The sequence below is a fragment of the Lepisma saccharinum genome, chromosome 16 (genome assembly GCF_977018435.1).
Source record: "Lepisma saccharinum chromosome 16, izLepSacc3.1, whole genome shotgun sequence".
Taxonomy (NCBI): domain Eukaryota; kingdom Metazoa; phylum Arthropoda; class Insecta; order Zygentoma; family Lepismatidae; genus Lepisma; species Lepisma saccharinum.
Window position 1 is genome coordinate 16214119 of NC_139244.1, and position 18542 is coordinate 16232660.

At 34.8% G+C, this 18542-nt stretch overlaps 1 protein-coding gene across 3 annotated transcripts in view; it reads right to left on the minus strand.

The window, feature by feature from the left end:
* Positions 1-3073: 3073 nt before the first annotated feature.
* The window catches only part of Syt14 (Synaptotagmin 14), a 161389-nt gene continuing 145920 nt past the window's right edge, over positions 3074-18542 (minus strand). For 2 of the 3 annotated variants that reach the window (XM_083137765.1, XM_083137763.1), the window contains exons 5-10: positions 18074-18292; positions 17687-17795; positions 15456-15613; positions 13752-13915; positions 7740-7899; positions 3074-6635 (exon numbers count right to left, since the gene is read on the minus strand). In XM_083137765.1, the coding sequence (XP_082993891.1) occupies positions 6438-6635; positions 7740-7899; positions 13752-13915; positions 15456-15613; positions 17687-17795; positions 18074-18292 (1008 nt within the window). In that variant the 3' untranslated portion in view covers positions 3074-6437. The remainder of the gene's footprint in view (positions 6636-7739; positions 7900-13751; positions 13916-15455; positions 15614-17686; positions 17796-18073; positions 18293-18542) is intronic. The other variant, XM_083137764.1, reaches the window with a different exon arrangement.

Below are 18542 nucleotides of genomic sequence, written 5' to 3' on the forward strand. Positions count from 1 at the left end.
TTACATTGAAAATGCCATTTTTCCTAAATGCCTTCTATGTAAGAATGCATATTCACATAAATATATTGTGTGAATAGGATTTTGTATGTATTTATATTGTACGTCTATATATGCACGATTAATGACTACGAAATATGCACATCTGCTTATATCCTTACATCAAAATGTTGTTGCATCCAAAAATATTAACTCCATACATTTCCTCATTAGTTTTCAACAATACATTCATTTACCAATCGCTGTATGTTTTTAAAACTATATAAAGTACACAAATTATTACATATCACTATCCTTTTCCTAATACTATATTTACACACTCTCATTTCCTACAGCCAATATTCTATTATTATTTAGAAGATAAATTGATGGGGTCACTTTTATACGATTATATCGACCAGTCTCCACCCATAATTCAACGTAATGACGGCCCCTTGTCTTAGCTTGAAAATGAAGTATTAATTTTCATAGGAAGATGACACGGTAACAGTTGAAATGCTGTAAAAAACTTTTTTCATTGTCTAAGGAACTTGATACACTAATCATTTCAACTTTAGTTTTGTCTAAATAACAAGTGTAGAAGTCTGGATTGTTGTGAGAAATTTCAGGCTTAATAATCAATTTATAACTTTTCAAGAACCAACTTTACGAACATTCCCTTAGGTTTGAAGCCATTATGACCTTCTGCAACTTAAAGATATAGGCATTAAGTTCAGAAAAAAGTACATATTTCTAAAAATTTCTTTGCAGTATAGTACTGCTGAATGTTTTAATAAAAATAGAATTGTTGATGTCAAGAATGGCCTAACTGGAAAAAGCAAGAACGGTTAACAGAATAGAATTAGGCTTATTTTGTTGATAGAATATAAATATAAACTCTACTGTACTGAATACGCATAAACAAAATTCATTGTTGCCCAAAATATCTCACAGTAATATTTCCAGCTCGATCTGTAAGAAGTACTAATAAATCTCCCTGAATCGTTTATATCAAAGATCACCTCAAGCTTTCAAATATCTCTGGGTTCCTAACAAAATGTACCCAAGAGAAACTAGAATACATTGTATTCAAATAACAACGAACAGCTTAATATGTGAGAAAATACTGAGATTGAATTCTCTCCTCAAAAAGGATGTAAAATGAACAATTTGTGCAATAGTAGCAAATAGAGTACATGTGCGTTCGTGTGAGTGTGTCTGTGAATGCCGTAATGTGTGGGAAGTCGTGTTGTTCTTACAATAAGCTCTCTTCTCTCTAAAAAATATCATTCTTGTCCTCCACCGTTCGCTAATTGTTCATTATACTAAAGGATGCAGCACATAAATTAATATTTTTACTAATTCTCTCACCATCAAATATATTATTGTTTCTATGTTGAATATTTAAGAACGCAAATTTTCATTTAAAAAATTCAAAGTTGAAATAATACTATGCATACATTTCGCGACCGTAGAGTTAAATCTGTGAAACAAAGCAAATACAATTTCAATTACAAAGGATAACGTTAATAATATAAAGTTTTAATTAACAATAGTTACAGTGCACATTTCTCAAACATAATTTTCTATTCGTTCAGATTTCCATTCAAATAACACAAAGCGTTATGCTAGATTTGTAGTAAGTAGGCTATGCTCTGAAATGTATTTATTACAAAAAATCTGAATTATCTAAAGATTCTTGTTGAATTATTATCTTAAGGAATTTAATTCCTTACTATATTTAGGAAGGTAATATGGTGTCATTGTATTTTCTGTCTATCGTCAGTAAACAGAAGTCAGATGGCAAAGATGAATTATGTTCATCAAACGGAAAAGAGTGGATAGATCTTGCTCAGGATAGGGACAAATGGAAGGTCTGTGTTGCTGCAGCCATAAACCTTGGGGTTTAGGAAGACTAGAGAGTTACTTAGTTAGTTAAACGTAACTTTAGCAAGGTTAATGTTAAAGAATGAAAGTATATTTCAAAGTTATCCAAATACGTCGAAAATAAAATTGAAATCAGTGAAATATTTGTTCTTCAAATACTATTCTAAGGAATATCATTGTTGAATAATGTGAAGTGAGGACCTAAACACACTAAACATGATATGAATTATAACCATTAAAAGTGAGATGCGTCCCTTTGTGCAAAACATAAAATTTCAATAATGAAATAAATACTTGCCGTATGGCCCAACGTTTGTTAATATTCACAAATATTTAACATTCAAACCGAACAGGCCAATATATTTCTGTCATATTAATACTGAAGTTAATTGCAATCAGGTACCAAGGACATTTCGAAATATTTAAATATATTTCCTTCTTATTTCCTATATTTTTATTGAGTATAGAAATGCGCTACGTTATAGCATTATTATATGCAAAAAGAATTCCTTAATTCATTCTTGTTACAATTTGATTCACTTTTAAGTGGAACTTTACATTAGAGATCATTAACAGAAGTATGCTGTGTTGGTTGTAAAATACGTTTTTCTAATATATATATATATATATATATATATATATATATATATATATATATATATATATATATATATATAGGGTGTTCGGGAAAAGGCACATCACTCATAAACTGCGATTTTCTGTTGCCTTTATGCAAGTCATACTGAATCAAAGAAAATATTACAAGTTTTAATTTTACTTTGGGCATGTGAAAAGATTCTAAACAGCGATAATATAACATGTATATCATGTCTGTAATGTTCCCTATTATAAGAATAAACATACACAATTGTCTACTGAAGAATTTAATTTTTTGACTTAAGTGCTTTTTCCCGAACAACCTAGATATATCTCTATCAGAACATAAACTTTATTCTTGCCAGATAATTTTAACAACCAACCTTAACGGTTGTTCATTGAATGAGAAAGATATTGTTCAATATTTTAAATTCTTACTGAAATATTCTTTTAGTTGAAACATTTTCATTATATGAACAGTATTTATTAAAATGAACTAAATTTGATAAATATACCAATTTTTAAAAATTCATATATGTTTTGAACAATGCTTCTACATTTCTATGAAATTATGTATATCTACAAAGAATCACATGTGTGTTTATTCTCTTATTAATTTAGACAATGTAAGGAAAATACCAGAAGCATTATATAAACAGAAGAAAATGGTATTCGTTTATATTTAAATGACAATATACTACGTGGTTCATACGAGCTTCTTTTTTCTAAATTCATATTTTAATTCATTGCAGTTGATTATATGCTCATGTAAGTCAGTTTTATTTTATGAAGCATGGTGTCAATAGCATGAATAACAAACCACGCTGCTACGAAAAAAACATTTAATGAGGTAATTTAAATTATAATGCTTTATTATATTTGTACTCAAGGCTAACTAACATGAATATATATGTTTCCATAGTTATGAAGTAAATGGCTCAATCCTTACGAAGTATGATAATTCTTCCAGCCCTATCTAATTTGCGTATTTCACTATTCAACGTCTTTAATAATTTTATCCCAACAAAACCTATAGTTTGTAACATTATTAAACGAATACAATACTATGAAATAATTAAATTTAAACTATATAAACGTCGTTTTTCAACGTGTATGTATGTGCACTATGCACTGTAATAAAATGTGTGCAAACTTGAAAAATTCTAATTAGTCTGAAATGTTTAACACAACGTAATCTTTCATAATAGTGGAACGTGATTTTCATAAAGTCTGTGGTCATGCAATTATACACTTGAAGGGCCAGGGGGAAAAACGATGAATGTTCATTCGAGACGATTTGCCAGGAAATGAAAAACAAAGTATTTCTTTTCATAAGTACGTTAATATATGCCAAAATAATAATGCGTTTTTCAGGCACTTCTCATCGTTTCCCAACCAAGGCCGTTCTCATTCTTATAGTACAGCTTCTGAATCAGATGGCGTTGCGATCTCAAAATGGGCGAAAAATCGACATTCATCGTTTTCCCCCTGGCCCTTCACTTATGTATCACCAGTCTGATTGGAACACAAAATGAAAAAGGGAATGGCCGGTGGAACATGAACAACTTCACTATTTGATAGACGGGGAAAATAGTTTGTTTGTTTGTTCTGGTGTGTAATAATTTTAAGTCGAAAATAGTTGTGGAGATTAAAAGTTTAAAAAAATATTAAAATTTTCTGTTATAAATTAAAGTAAACTATCTGTCAACCTAAAATCAAATTTAATTATTATAATTAAATAAAACTTATGCTAATTGGAAGCTTAGCATAGTTAAATAATAACCATATTATCCCAATAAAATATACCTGTCTACCGAGTAGAAGGAACAGAACCAAGACAAAAATAAAAGTATATATGTTGAAATATGTAGTTTAGGAATAAATCTGCCGTGGTTTAAAGATTAACATAACCAATCCAAAGTTTTGCATAGCGTATCCAAGTTCTTATATTTCTTCTGTACGTCGAATCATGTCAATGAGTGGTTGGATGTACACAGTGTACAGAAAAGGACACACACACAAGAATTGATTACCTTTATTATATACAAATACTTTCCCGCGCCTGATCAGCAAATATTCATTGCCTTACCTTCGACATGTTGCATAAGAAAATACACTATAATTGTCTTGTGGTGTATTTATGAAACAAACATCAATAATTACACAGGAAAAGCACACTTAAAATATCTATCTACTTAATTTCTAGAACTACTTCTGTGTTTACATATACGTAATATATGTACAACCGAATATTATCTTAACAAATTAAGTAACACTGACAGGATAAATTAGGTTTTTGAAATCACAGAAAAACGAAACAATATGGCTCTACATATATGTATACAACTCTGTTTATATATAAATATTGAACATTGTAACATATATGTAAATAATTGCTTTATGCTAACATTTTAAAGCGGTGACATTGACACACTTGTAACACACACACAATAGTAACTATTTAGTAAACTGGAAGGCCAAAGAAGAATTGATATTACGTAAAATTATTCACAACAGAAATATTCTAACACGTATAGCTTTTACAAAGTAAGGTTCTACAGATTGCATAAATATGGTTTCTTTAAGGGATCTTCTTAAAAATCAAACCAACATCCCAGGTTCCTATACATAGGAGATCGTACAAACACATCTCTGGGTATTCTAAACCCGTAAAATTACTTCAGTAGAATGTTTATCTTTTCTCAGCACACAACAGTCACTCATCCCATGTACACACGACCACACAACATTTTCATTTTTTAATTGACTATGTATATGGCCTTACACTGACCTATCATCTTTACAACCCACAGTGTATGATCTCATACAACTGTTACCGTCTTAACACTATACTTTTTCATACAAGTATATATATATATATATTTATATTATATACAAATTTGTGCCCAAGACAAGTCTTAATAAGAAAATAACTGCTGATTTACATGTTAACATAGATATCTTAAGCGTTTCCGAATAACATTGTCAATATAGACAAAACACAGTGAAAATAACTCCCATATGTGAATACGAAGTGTTATAATGTTTGTCAAGCTATTGTAAAATTGTTTAAGAAGACACTGTGACTTTGTAAAAGAATAATAATTTTACAGGTGTTCTGTTAAAGAAAAACTGTAACTTCATCTGCAAGAACTTATATCTTTGTAAAGTTGTTTGGCTGCAGATATGTATTGTTATACGTCCATAGTGTGCTTAAGTGAGTTAACTATTTACTGTGTTAATGCAAAATAGTGTTTTTTAAAGGAACGTATTTCTGTATGTTTATTACGATGGAGTAGTCAATGTTCAATTATCGAAACGCAAGGAAATTGCATAAGATTTCAACAAGTGCTCATTGGATAGTCACTTGTTTACACGAGATATGAACTAGTTATCCCATTGGTATACAGAACTCAGCAGCATTAAAATACTTAGTTACTTTCATGCTGAAACCAGCAGTCCATGTAACGCTCATATTATTTACATCAAACCAGTAAAAATCTCCTTAAGAGTAACGAAATTACATGCGACAATGATGATAAAGTCACAACAAAGAGACATATTAGGTGTACTTGTTGTCTCTGCTTATATAGATTGTAGTTGTTACGTATGTGCAGAAAATTAATGACAAATTCCTTACTTCGCAAGAAACAAGTGTAGATTTCTCACAATTAGACAAATGGAATCAACTTCCATATATTTCCTTGGCAATGCCGCAACCGAATAAGGTAATAATGGAACATAGAACATACCATTGCTTACTCTGGGGTCGAGTGCAGTTGATACCAAAGTTGTACAAGGCAACCTTCTTTTGCTCTGTTTTCCCGAGTTGACGGTACAAGGGAAAATACATTCCAACCTGGACCAGTACTTTCGAATCTGATCCACTCCTAAGCAAGGAGAAGTGACAAAATGCCTCGAGTGGCAGAAAAGAGAAGGACCAAAAAAGAGATAATCTGTTAATTTCTTCTTCTTCTTTACGATTCGAGTAGTACGTGCCACCGGCAGATCTGTTCTCCTCGTGCGTCCCTCATGTCGTTCCAGTGTGCCAGCTCCTCCTCGCCTGAACTGTTTAGTCCGAGCGAAAACCAACCAATCATTTCCTTCCGCTTCATGCTTCTCTTGTTGTAGACAGATAACATCAGTGTGACGTCAGGGAGCTGAAACAGTGCCACCTGCAAAGACAAGAAAAAATGTTACGATTAGGCTTCATTAATACGTTTATATATTACATAAACATTTGGATTCTAAAAGTTTTGTTGAATATGTGTGTTTAGTAAAGTTGTGATCTGGCATCAAGTACATTAACTGGTATTTTAACGTCATTGCTCAAGGCAATAATATTTTTAAATATATAAGTATCTGAACATACTTTATATCCATTTGGGTCATCTACTATTCTGGTTAAAGTCCTCTTAGCTGTAGTATCACGTAATGTGATTCTTCATTATTATATGGCAAAAATTAAGACGCAAATTATATATCCAGTTCTTAACTAACAACCATTCTGCTGTTTGAATGATAGAAAGCGTCAGATCCACGAGTGAAAAGTACTCATAAAAACTCTGATGTTATTGCAAGTAACAGTTGCGCACAATGTGGCGTATATGTAACGTTTGGTCATGTAAATTCAACGCAAGTGTGTTTAGAGATATGGACGGTATGCTCTGAAAGGCATTAACTCATCGTAAATCTATGCATATACGTATCACACAACGCTTAGAACATTTTTGTCATTGTAATAAGATAAAGATTATGTTGCTTTCGTCCTTCTAAACACTGCTAGTGTCATAGTCATGTCATAGGGAATTTTTGAAGGTTTCTGCTCGATTTTGCATACTCTGATATGCGTTGCTCTGAAAAAAATTACACGCGGGCTAATCAGTTATGTAACACAAAATAAATATTAGAGAATCGTACTTTTTGATTAACTCGTATATGTAAGTAGACAGCATATTGCTTATAACTTGAACATTTCACAATTTCAACAAAAATAGCTAATATATATATATGTATATATATATGAGATCAATCTAACATGTACAGAAAACCTAGACATACATTTTGCTTCATTGAAAGAGTTGATGAACATTTTCGGTTCCTTGCAGAGTTTTGGTGAACCACACTAAATATATCACTGATATGTAACACATGCAGTTGATATTTGCTGTAAGAATTACAGATATTTGCATCTTTCTTTGTAATTGTTCATTTAGTTATGTGTCTAGACTCTGTACGATCCCATAAATGGCATTAAGATCCTATCAAATATGGTGTACCTGGAACATGAAGGTCTCTTTGAAGAGCGGATTCGGCTGTCCTCTTCTGATGGACGTTTTGCTTCGAGACATTTCCTGTCCGCTACTGCTTACGAGGCACAACTTCACGTACGTATCAGGAGCGCGTGTCATTGCCATGTTCCTGGAATAAACAAAATGTCTGCCATGATAACAGACAGAGTATCACAGAAACTATGAAGAGGAATTTACAGAAGTGATGATTTAAATTGAGAACGATCCATTGTAATATGAGCAAGCACATTAGACAATACAATCACGAACATTCATTATCAAACTTATTTCTATCAATAGGATACTTATAATGTAGTATTGTAACTGAAATCAGTTACATATTGTCACAAAGTAGGTTTTATCTATGGGCCTATAAATGCATATGTACAAAATCAGAGTTGCAACAGGCAACAACCAGTCAAACGATTTACTCATTCCCAATTATATTATACTTTTAACTTTATATTCCTTCAATATCACGTGACATGGCTATAAATATGCGATTCATTTCAACAATCTCAACATGTTTAAACATATGAACAATTTGAATTTAAAATTGTGAGTGCGTCAGCATTTAGGCTGTTTTGCACCCGTCACATGGTACGGAGTCCTACCCCTTACCATAACTAAAATATAACTAAATAACATAACTGTAATGTCGGACGACTAAAATATTCTTACTTGAGTTAAAAGCTGAGGCTGCAAAAGGGCACTCAGCACAGATAAGGACAACACACACACAGCCCTGCAAGGATTATACTTGTCGTAAGACCAGACGTCAGAGCCTCTTTAGTCTTTCAAATGCAGGCCAGGATGTACTACGTGAAAGTGAGAATGATAATTGGTTGTACTACGTGGAAGGGGTATATTGGGAAAGACTAGAAGGGATAGAATAAGGAATGAGGAGATCCGATAGACAGTGGGGGTGTTAAAGCTTTAGGACAGGATAGATCAGGCACAGATGAGATGGTTCGGACACATGAAGAGGATGGATGCAAAAAGACTATCAGTAAGAGCTAACAATGCACAAGGAGTGGGAATAAGGTCAAGGGGGAGATCAAGATGTCGGTGGAAATAACATATAGCAGAGAGTGTTAGGAGAAGAAGACAAGATAGGAATACCCTGGAAAGAGAGGAGTGGTGGAAGATCAGGAAAAAAGGAGAAGCTTGACTTCTATGCCGACCCAACCAGAGGCAGGAAGCCGCGAAGGATGATGATGATGGGGATCACCCTTTACACCCCCATATGAACAATATTAACAAAAATATTAACACTAATATAATTTTATCAATTATGTGTACATTTCGTCAGGTGGATATTTGTAAGAATGAAGTCTGCTAATCCTGGTTATTTTCTTGCCTGAGATAATCTTATGAAAGCATGACATAGGGGTATTTTATTCATGGAATACTTATTCACTATTTTTTTTATATATAGGATGAACAAATTTCTCTCCTTGCATTATCCTGAACAATCTGTTTTAACAAAGATAATTAAACATTGCACACAATGACTAAGTAAATCTTGTTTTCTTGCTCTGAACCAATAAGTTTCAGGAGCTAATTCATTCATTCATTATAATCTAAGACATGCAATAATGTATGTGAGTAGTAAGTAGTCTTCGGTGTAGAAATTTCTTGCTTAAGAGACCTGGTTTTATCCAAACACCACCTTGTGTTCTTATTTTCATACTTCAAACCATTCTAAACGTGCTATCTAACCTTCGCCAAAAACAATCAGTGATATTATTCAGATACCGATTGGCTTTTATCTGCCTTTGTTGTATCAACACCCGGTGGAGGCGCATTGTCATTTAGATCGCAGTTTAAACTGTAGGTCCAGTTCCGTTTATCCTACATAAAGTGGATTCAAAACAACCTCCAAGTTGCATTAGCATGCATTGATATCATAATAGGTTCTACAAAATCGAGAATGTATCTTATCGCTGTTTCGAAGTACCTGGAAACTAATTTCTAATTAATTACATGACTATCCATGTATTCCGTTTAGTGATCCATTAGATGTTGCTATGGGCTTAGAAAATAATCCAGTTTTAATATAAGTCAGTACATGTTTATAGTTCCTCAAGACATTTTGGTATCTCAGATTTTCAAATCCACATACAAAATAATCTCAAGTACACGAAAAGACATAACTTCAATGTCCAATGAATTTGTACATCAAAACCACTAAACAAAATATAAACTGTACCAAGTTTTAAAATCGCAGCTAATATTACAACCATCACGATTAACCCAAGAGGTAGAAAAGAAAAGTTAAATTATTTAACTAGCTAGCCAAGAGACCTGTAGGAAGGTCAAGACGAAGATGGAGGGACAACGTTGAGATGGACCTAAAGGAAATCGGTAAGGATAGAAAAGATTGGATTAATCTTGCCCAGGATAGGGACAGATGGAAGGCTTGTGTTGCTGCAGCCATAAAACTTCGGGTTTAAGAAGGCTAGAGAGTTTGTTAGTTAGCCCCAGGCCAGAACCTCCTACTAACAAATTATTTCCTCTCCAGCTATCGCAACCATATTGTTGATGGTGGGTCAAAACTTGTTGATATGTTATGTGATGTAATGTTAAACGACTTTTCATTAATGTTATCGAAAACATTGTAGTTTGTAAACAGATCTGGGTGAAATACACAGAAAATTGACATCTGTTAAATTTAATTGTACAGGACTGCCAACACACACATACAATAAGTCGCTTGGTGCCTGGGCTTGTCTATACCTATGTTTTTGGCATGAGGCATCTTCGTCCGCTCCCAGCTAGACTGTCACAGCATTAACTTAAGGAAGATTTACGCGACATGTATGGCTCCTGTGTTTCCAACACAGACACATTAGTGAATGGAACGGCCAAATAGACGAAATTTGCCATCTCTCTTATGCTATTGGAGGCCGGGCAGATTATGATTTTTTATACAGTTGTCCGGTCGTCTGTTGACCAAAACAATCTGGCCTGCCAGTGTTGCTAACCAAGATTATATACTACTTAATTGTCGCTTTTACATATTGCCCATTCAAATCGCTATTCCAGAAGCCAATACGTTTTGTACATGTCTCCTATTGGTCGCAAACAACAGATTAGCACGATGCCATTCACAAAACTGAGAATTGTGAGCCTGTAAAAATTCCTTTCCCTCTTTTCTCCTCCGAAATAGGCATTAGGCCTACTGATTTTTTAGAATTGAATAAACCGACAACCAAACGTGAATACAAATATCTCAATAGGCAAGGCTCCATAATGTAGAAAACCTGCTGTGAATATCTCTCAAAGTTTTATGGAATAAGTCAACAAAGTTATGGTTGTGCGACTTTTGAAACATTCTATATATGCTAATAAATTATCAGCTACATTAACTATACATTTGCATATCGCGCATTTATTGTTTTGCAACGTTTCACAAACTTCCCGTTTGCGGAATCATACCGAATGGAGTAGAAAGAAAAACACTTGCCTGTTCCCATAGTGTGCCAGTCCCAAGAAAGTTGTTTGTTGACAAAACCATGGTTGTGAGACGTATAGAGGGTGGGTGGGTGTATTGTTTTCTTGTGGACAGCAGGAGGTGAATTTATCCATGAAACTAATGCGGACATCTGTCAGCCAGTGTTGCCGTCCAACCGTTTGATGGCACCAGAGATTTCAACATTAGCTCTTCCATATGCTACTTTGGCATCTTTACCCAGAGATTGTTCTTGTTCACGTCATTTTTTTTCCAACATCGTTTTATTCCAGTGATACATTGTCACTATTACGTTACTATGCAACGAACTAGAAGTGTTATCTTGTAGATAGACCAGGATTGGACAAAAGGCACATAATGCCAAGGTTGCCAGGTCTCATGTTTTTATGGCGCTTTTGTGTATATATTTTCTTGACTTTGGTAACCAGGTGATATATTGCATCAGCTGGGTATCGTACTGGTAATATTGATGACTTTCCTGAGACAAATACTGTCTTAAGGTTCTAGTAAACTCGTACAAAGCCAAAGGGAACGGATTTTTATGTACCAAAAAGTGTTATATATGGAAATATATATTTAATTACTTTTATCAAAATATGGAATTATGTATATATGGACTCAATGTTGTGCAACATGGCAATTTTAATTAAGCAAATAGCTCACCTAGCTAAATACAATTAACTAGGTTTACAGAATATTAATTGCAATGCCAAATTCAAGAACAAATGTGCATTTTTTGTTACTAAAACAATGGATTACCCAACTTTCCTTTAAGTGCTGAAACGTGAATCTCCTCATGTTGTCCCTAAAGACAGATTTATATCAACTGAAACTGTACTCAATACTGCATATGAAGTATGCAACGTGCCACCACTCGTAACTCCAGGGTGTGGAGATCCGAATTGGCAACACAGCACTCCTTGGTCCGGCTGGTCAGCCAGGAAGGAAACCACCGAATTGCGACACGTGACAGTAGATAAAATTCAAATGCTTTATAATTAAAATGTCCAAAATCTTTAATCACGAATCGCGCGCGTACATACTGATGCGCACAAGTTAAAATTATAATTTGTTGGGTCATGCACGCTCGTAGGCAGTGATAAGCAACTTATTTAATGCGAGAGTCCGCGCACCGCCTTCACAGTTAATAGCAAGACCTCAACTGCCTACCTCAAGCGCGAGGCGCAGCATAACAGATTGTTCTATCTTACAATAATACAAACTCACACAAGAAAAACTGATAATTTATATAACAGATCAATGTTAATTAGCGATAGTAAGCTAAAGTTCAGGTTGACAACAATTAAAAATGCCAACGTGGAAGATTTTACATGGCCAAAAACACGTAGCGTGGTTCCCCACTCTTAACATAAACAGCCAATAGGAAAACGATATTTTATTGAAAACGAGGGAGAAATGCTTTGCTATAATATTACAATATTAAACTATATAGAAATAATTTAATTGATTTTATCAAATAATTCATATTTGCCTTTGCACATAAAAGTGATTAAATAAAGATTTAGTTTATAACGAAGACAAATTAATTGTTGAACAGAAATCTATATTAAGAAGAAATGTATTTAACTTGTGCTTAAACAACAAAATTTGAAAAGCAATGAAAACGTTGCATATACAGTATTATTTGGGATAATTATTGGCCTATAAATTCTGAATAAATATTGCAAAAATACGCGAATAATATTATAACATAAGATAAAACGTAAATATATACATCAATTATGAAAACAATTAAGTATAAATAATTTAATCCAAGTTCTTAACTTGAAAGTATACGAATAAGATAAATGCCAATATACGACTGAAATATGCCTAACATGGCGGTCGTTACAAGTAATGGGATTATATTTAAAACATGCAATGGATTTAACCTCGAAAATTTCAGCTTGCATTCTCTATTGTTCACAAGAATGTTAGAATAACATATGCATTGTCTATTGTCGGTGGAGGCACATTGCACAGTGATTCGGATCGCACGTTAAACTGTAGGTCCAGTCCTGATTAGTCTACCTTGTGCATAAAGTGGACTTAAAACCATTGTTGAATCCAGCCACTTTCTTCCGGGTAGGGGAGATATTAAACGTCATTCTTAGCTCTTGTCTTCACTAGTTAGAACCGAACTCAAACAAACAAACAAGACACTGTTTATTGTCATGATTTGAAATGAAGATAGGGTACAAAATGAACAGAATACAGATGAACTGAAAATCTTTTGTATTTAAGACAAGAAGGAAAAAATATAGTAATAGCATGATTGTGAAATATATATCGAAACATGTTCAAAAATATAGAAATTATATGTAAAAATAACTAAAACACGTGCTAAAAGCTAATATATGTAAAAATATGAAAATAAAAATGGAATTTTTAAAATTTTCGTTCAACAATTAGCAATGATACGTAGCACCAAATCATATGAAGATATGTATTCACATATAAATCAGTTTCCTGATAAGTTTGAAACTCTGCACTGATAAATATAAATTAAATGCTTCCTAACTCACCTGAAGTGACTTCCTTTTACAATCTCCACCGAGAGCCGACCTGTTGTGCCATTGTAAGCGAGACCAAGCAAGAGCTCTGGAACGCCTCCATGCTGCATAGAGTGCGTGGAGCCGGTGCTATCACTGCGCGCCAAGCTCATTAGATCCGACGCTGACGAGTTGTGCTGCAATGTGTAACAACAATCGTTAGATTTACAGTAACTCTGATAACTACAGGTTGCTAATAATAATGTTGCTAGTAGAAAAAAACAAAGATTACTTTCGGAATATCTCCAGCTGTCAGCGCTAACCTAGTTAGTGAGCCTACCAACAGTGTAGAGCATGGGCGGGAGAGTCAGCGGCTCGCTTGCTTATTGGATATTTTGGGAGTTTCGACTCCCTCCCAAGCTGCACATGCAGCACAACCAGAGATGTTACAAAAATAATCTCACTTTACTAATGTTCATAATTGCTGTTATTCAGAAGTTATTATACGTGAATTGAGTCAGAAATTGTAACTACAAATACATGTTAGTATTTTTAATTAAATGACTAAAGATTGTGAAAAATTTTCGCTGCTACAGTAGCCACGCTAGGAGCGTGAACGGTTATTTTGACAAAATCCTCGAGGAGGAAGATTTTAAAGGTTGCCGCTTTTTGCCCAAAGGGGGGGGGGGGGGGGAAATTGGCTGTTTGACCGCAAATTCCTTCTTAGGTAAACGCAGCAACAGAGGGTCCCTGTTAGAAAGGCGGGTCTCGCGCCGGGAGATACCGCGATTTGACTATAATTCCACAAGTAAAGATGCACAGATTTCATTGCCGTGTATATAAGTTCATAAATAAACTAATAAAAAATGAATCACGAGAAATAAATTGTTAGAGCTAATAAAATCACGAAAGGATCAACTAAAATCTATTCCCTTCAATTTCTTCAATATGTACAGTACGTATGTAACCTGGCCAGAGTGAGTAAACATTTATAATTTTAAAAAAGTATATATAGGCATACATTCCTGTAAATTTAGCTTTGATGTGAAATCTAAGAATATATAGTGCGCAGTATGTGTATGAAAATTTAGAAAAAAAATTAGACGTATTTGATCTAGATAGGCTGTGTGAATGTTTACACATACACAGAGAGAGAGAGATAGCCAATTAATTATAAATTAAAGTTAGTGTTGCGTTGACATTTAATGATTACACATTGTTGTCTCTAATTATTATTATAGTTTTTAATAATCTTGGCTATTTCATTGTTTCATCACTGTGGAGTATGTGGTTAAATATGGTGTCTACAGTGTATCTACTACACATTAAAAGATGGTTACTATATTAATAATACGCCTTTAAATGTGTGTACTATCATTGTACAATGGTAATTTGTGAATATAACGCGATGAATAAGACTCGCCCACTGCTAAATTTTACACGGCTGTTATTCTCTTTTTGAGTCATGATTTGGTTTTGTTTTATTCTACCATTAATTTTCAGTATTAATACTGCATTTAGCAAGGACAGTGCTTATACAGAACATTTTGCATTGTGAAACGTGTGTACAAGTTTGAACAAAGTTGAAATATGTGAGCAAAGACACAAGCAAATTAATGAAATTCTTAAATTAGTACTGATTACTGCAAAATATTGAGCGATATATTGGTATGATGAAGTTTCTGATGAAATCTAGTTATTGCTTAACACTCACGTGAACATTTATTATGAACTTACCGCAATATTGGCCCTGGGTTCGAGAGTAAGCCACAAGTTCGTCTCTAGCACGAGATTAATCATGGAAAACCCAACAACACATTCCCCGATCATTCTCTCACGTCTCATTCTCTCGCAACCGTACAACCTGAATCTTACACCCATGCTATTCACGTCCTCTGGAATGGAAAAAATAAATAAATTAGAATACATTTCAATATACCAAAGAACTTAAAACTAAACATTTTTTTTATAATTTTTACTGTTTAAGATTAAGAATTTTAATTGCAGTTAGAATTGAGGTTGCTAATTATAATATTAGTGTATTCTCCATGTTACCACCGATAAACCAAAGTTTTGCTTATATTTTTATTCACTTAGCTTTGATATGTGGATAATTGCTCAGCTTCTAAACCAGAATTTAAGTAAATTATTTAAAGAACTTAAAAGACTGGTTTATGCACGCCACTCATCCTTTTCTTTATGACGACCAGGTTTCCTCCATGGTGTCGTCAATTGCGAACCGTCCTAATTGTGAACATTCCTAATTGCGAACCCTCCTAATGGCGAACAGTCCTGATTGCGATCATTCCTAATTGCGAACCCTCCTTATTGCGAACCGTCCTAATTGTGCTAATTGCGAACACTTCTAATTGCGAACCCTCCAAATTGCGAACAGTCCTAATTGCGAACCCTCCTAATTGCGAACATTCCTGATTGCGATCCGCCCTAATTGTGAATAGTCCTAATTACGAACCCTCCTAATTGCGATCATTCCTAATTGCAAACCCTCCTAATTGCGAACATTCCTGATTGCGATCCGCCCTAATTGTGAATAGTCCTAATTACGAACCCTCCTAATTGCGAACATGAGAACAGTCCTGATTGCGATCATTCCTAATTGCGAACCCTCCTAATTGCGAACAGTCCTAATTGCGATCCGTTCTAATTGCGAACCCTCCTAATTGCGATCTGTTCTAATTGCGAACCCTCCTAATTGCGAACCATCCTAATTGCGCTAATTGCGAACCTTCCTAATTGCGAACATTCCTAATTGCGATCCGTCCTAATTGCGAACATTCCTAATTGCGAACATTCCTAATTGCGAACACTTACTGCCCAATCATAAAAACTTTCGACGAGTTGTGTCCTATTTGCGAACACATATTTCTGCCTTGGGATCTACAACTTCTCATACTATTTGTCTTGTTAACGAATTATTAAAGCCACTTAGTTCCACACTGGTCAGTGCGTTGTGGGTTACAGTTGGGAACGTAGAAAATTCGACATGATTAAAGCCGCCGTCGAATTATATGTAATGGATGAGGATTAATGTCTATTGTAATGTCGACATTGTACTAACTCAGTAAGAGTTAGTGCAATGTTGTATTTAGCTTAGTATGTATGGGATCGTGTAATCAGGGACATTTCTGTCGACCATCAGCCCAATTCGAAGCATCGGTATACTGCGATAACCTCACTCATTAGAGTTCACCTTCTACTTGCGGTTCGTTTGTTACTCATGTATTATTTCCATTACTCCGCCCATTGAGCTTATTACGGTCAAATGCTTCTGGTTTCACATGATCGAGAACAAAATGTACAGAAGGTCCACCAGTTGATCAGTTTAAGCCTCAGAAATATGTGATGATATGGGTGCAAAACCACCATGATGCCAATTCAAAAGTTTGTATATCGTCGACGACAGCTCTCTGCCATTACAGTATTGTGTCAGATCTTAAAGTCTGTTATCTCATGCAAGCCAAGCAATAAGATACGTTCCACACAGGGATCTTCTCGAGTCCACAAAATCGGATATCCGAATCTGGAACTGTATATTGGGTATCCGAATATTTCAGAATCTGACAATTCCTGGTGCAAGTAGCCGAAGTGTTCACGTACCAAGAATTCAATTGTCAGTGAGTATAGTTCGGCAGTTATACGTATCCGTGTTGTGTAGCCTGATTCAGGAGTGAAATCTTGGCTAAAGTGTTTATGTTACATCTAGTTAATCAATTCATGAATCATCCTCATCGTCACGATTAACCTATGAGCTAGATAAAAAAATGTAAAATTACCAAAAATACAAAGGACGTATTGTGCATAATACGTTAAGGCAATGTTTAAGATATGAGCTGGAGAGTGCATTTTGAATATACGAGGATTGATCAATAATTAAGGTAACAAAACCTCCCCTTATGCACGCTCAGTCGTTTATCATATCCACAAGGCTTTACCAGTTAATTCCTCACCTGGGTTAACCCGATGGAACAAGAAGCTTTCCATATACTGCGGGGTCTCGCCATGTCTGATTTTCGTCTTGTACTTCTGCTTCTTGCTTGGTAGCAGCAACAGCCTCACCTGGTGGCAGTAAAAGCAATTATCAAATTAGGGATATTGGCTAATACGTAGGTTCAACATATTAAACATTTCGTCAGTTAAGAAGGTAACTAGCATATCTGCATGTTTTTTTTAATAGGGGAGGACAAAATATAGTTATAGTGACGTCTGACGAAGGAAATAAGCCTGTACGAGGGATCTAATCAGTATATTGTATAGAATGTATATAAAGGCAAAAACTAAAGAAAAAACTCAGTTTTGCGTACTTAGAAAATCTGTCAAAACACCCTGTTGCTTACCTGACTGTTTGTGGCGCCTCCCCTGTCCCTCGCCGGAATGTCCCTTGCCTGCAGGACGTGGACAGTCATCTTCCTCATGGGTGCGTCGTATGCGAAAGCCACCTCCAAGCTCCCACACTTGGACACAAGCTGCGTCTCGGCTTCCTGGTCTCCGAACGCGCTTTGGATGTCTGTAACGTCGAACAGCTGATCCTGGTCTTGCGGCAGAACTACCACACACTGAAAACACGAGAGAGTGCGTGTTAGATACATGGCCGTGTATATATTACGCATTCTTCTCGCATTGCATAGCCTGTATGAAATTTATACACAAAATGATGAATGGAACACTATACGCACGGCCATGAAATTAGGCGGGTGGCAGAAGTTCGCGCTGTTGCCACATCGGTACACAACCCCGTGTATTAGGAGGTTTAAGAGAACGAAAGCTCTCGTTGTAGAGTTGGTCTTTGTAATCCATGTGATACAA